Consider the following 1,608-nt stretch of genomic DNA (forward strand, 5'->3'; position numbering starts at 1 on the left):
CCGGGTAGCCGCAGCAAAAGCAAAGCAAAAGCAATTAGAATAGTTTCATTTAGTCTTAAAAATATTAATTATAATAAACAAAATCTTACCACTAAATATGGTTGGCACAGCATTCATTGTAAGACGGTTCCTACTATTTGGATTTAAAAACATTTTGTCTTCAAAATGAACACCACACACCCTGTAATTTTTGTATAAAATAGTAGCATCTTTTTTCAGTAAATGTTCAGTTTGACATTTTTCCATCCATTGTTTACACCTATAATAAATTAGTAACGTAACAAATTGTAATGCATACATATGAAAATCATAAAACAAACCTAATTACTCACCTCAATGGGTCGCTTGGAAATCTGAAGTAGCTTATATTTTTCGTTAGTGACATTTTATTGTCGCAAAACTTGACTGCACAAGTAGTCATTTTTTAAAATAAATATGACAGTATAAATATAAAATATTACAAAAAAAAAACTATTTTATTTAAGCAAACACCAAAAATCGTAAAACGTCAAACGCCAAAAACACGTGAAAAGTGAAAACCAAACATCAGACTATCAGATATAAAGTATCAGAGTGTTGATAACAATATATTTTGTTTGTCGGATACTCGGATATCACTATCAGGTAAGCCACAAGTATACGATACATTTCAAGTAATTTCAATCTGTTGAAATGGTCACATTGATTCTGGCGGAGACCAGAATCAGGCCATTTTTTGTTTACATCTAAGTGCACAATCTGTTTTCATATAATCTGTGTTTATACTATCGTTCTAGTGGGGCTATGCGCCCCCTCCCCCCAAATTTACCATTAAATCTCATAGATCACAATATTATATTAATTCATTATTATAAATTAATTAAAGGAGGTAAATGGTATAATAATGGTTTTCAAAGACAATAAAGTAAACAATTAAATTAAGCTAAATATATTTTTCATAAATTATAATATTATTTCAAGTTTTATTTTTATTTTTTTCGCCAAAATATCCAGTATGTCATCGGGGTTCAACTTAATGTCCCGATGCACTGATAACATCGTAAGTCCATTCAAGCGGTCCTATTAAGTAGGTATTTAAGTTAGTAAAAGTATAATCAATATAGTAATAATATGTCAATCACTGTACTCATTCCATGATTATTATAAGAACTAATCTAGATTATATAATCAATAATTGATAAATAACTAGCATTATTGCATTAATATTTGTATTAGACAAATTTCAATGTTTCACGTTTTTGTGATATATTTCATGCTTTTAACACTGATCTAGAGTCGTAAATTGTAGATTTATCAGTGTTATGTTTTAACTATGAGCTGTACAATTGTCTTGTCATATATTATAATTTATGAGCTATCGTAGTTTTATATTAGTATTAATATCCATGAATTCTTATTTCTTATCTTAAAATCTTTCAAAACTTAGTGCTAACGGGAATTTAATTATGGATATTCTAAAAAAAAAAGGGGTCTGGAGGGGATATATCTTCATATCCTCTCATAATTACGCCACTGGAAGCCTCAGTAGAATTGATTTGATAAAGAAATTTAAATTATATTTTAAAACATCAGTTTTTTTTACAAATAAATAAAACGGTATACTCTTTT

General features: G+C 28.2%; 1 protein-coding gene across 1 annotated transcript; it reads right to left on the reverse strand.

Annotated features, from left to right (window-relative positions):
* Positions 1 to 10: 10 nt before the first annotated feature.
* LOC100575353 (52 kDa repressor of the inhibitor of the protein kinase-like) lies at positions 11 to 737 on the reverse strand. Its single transcript, XM_008190231.3, has 2 exons — positions 333 to 737; positions 11 to 259 (listed from the first exon to the last, which is right to left on the reverse strand). Exons 1-2 carry the CDS (start codon positions 419 to 421, stop codon positions 46 to 48), a joined length of 303 nt encoding a protein of 100 aa, XP_008188453.1. The 5' UTR covers positions 422 to 737; the 3' UTR covers positions 11 to 45.
* Between the last annotated feature and the right edge of the window lie 871 nt (positions 738 to 1,608).

The sequence above is a fragment of the Acyrthosiphon pisum genome, unplaced genomic scaffold (genome assembly GCF_005508785.2).
Source record: "Acyrthosiphon pisum isolate AL4f unplaced genomic scaffold, pea_aphid_22Mar2018_4r6ur Scaffold_148;HRSCAF=535, whole genome shotgun sequence".
Classification (NCBI taxonomy): Eukaryota; Metazoa; Arthropoda; class Insecta; order Hemiptera; family Aphididae; genus Acyrthosiphon; species Acyrthosiphon pisum.

Bases quoted from the DNA above. Each gene is read 5' to 3' on its own strand.
- LOC100575353 (XM_008190231.3), bottom strand. From the start codon at position 421: ATGACTACTTGTGCAGTCAAGTTTTGCGACAATAAAATGTCACTAACG. The intron at 260-332 runs GTGAGTAATTAG...AATTTATTATAG, and splicing joins TTTCCAAGCGACCCATTGAG to GTGTAAACAATGGATGGAAA.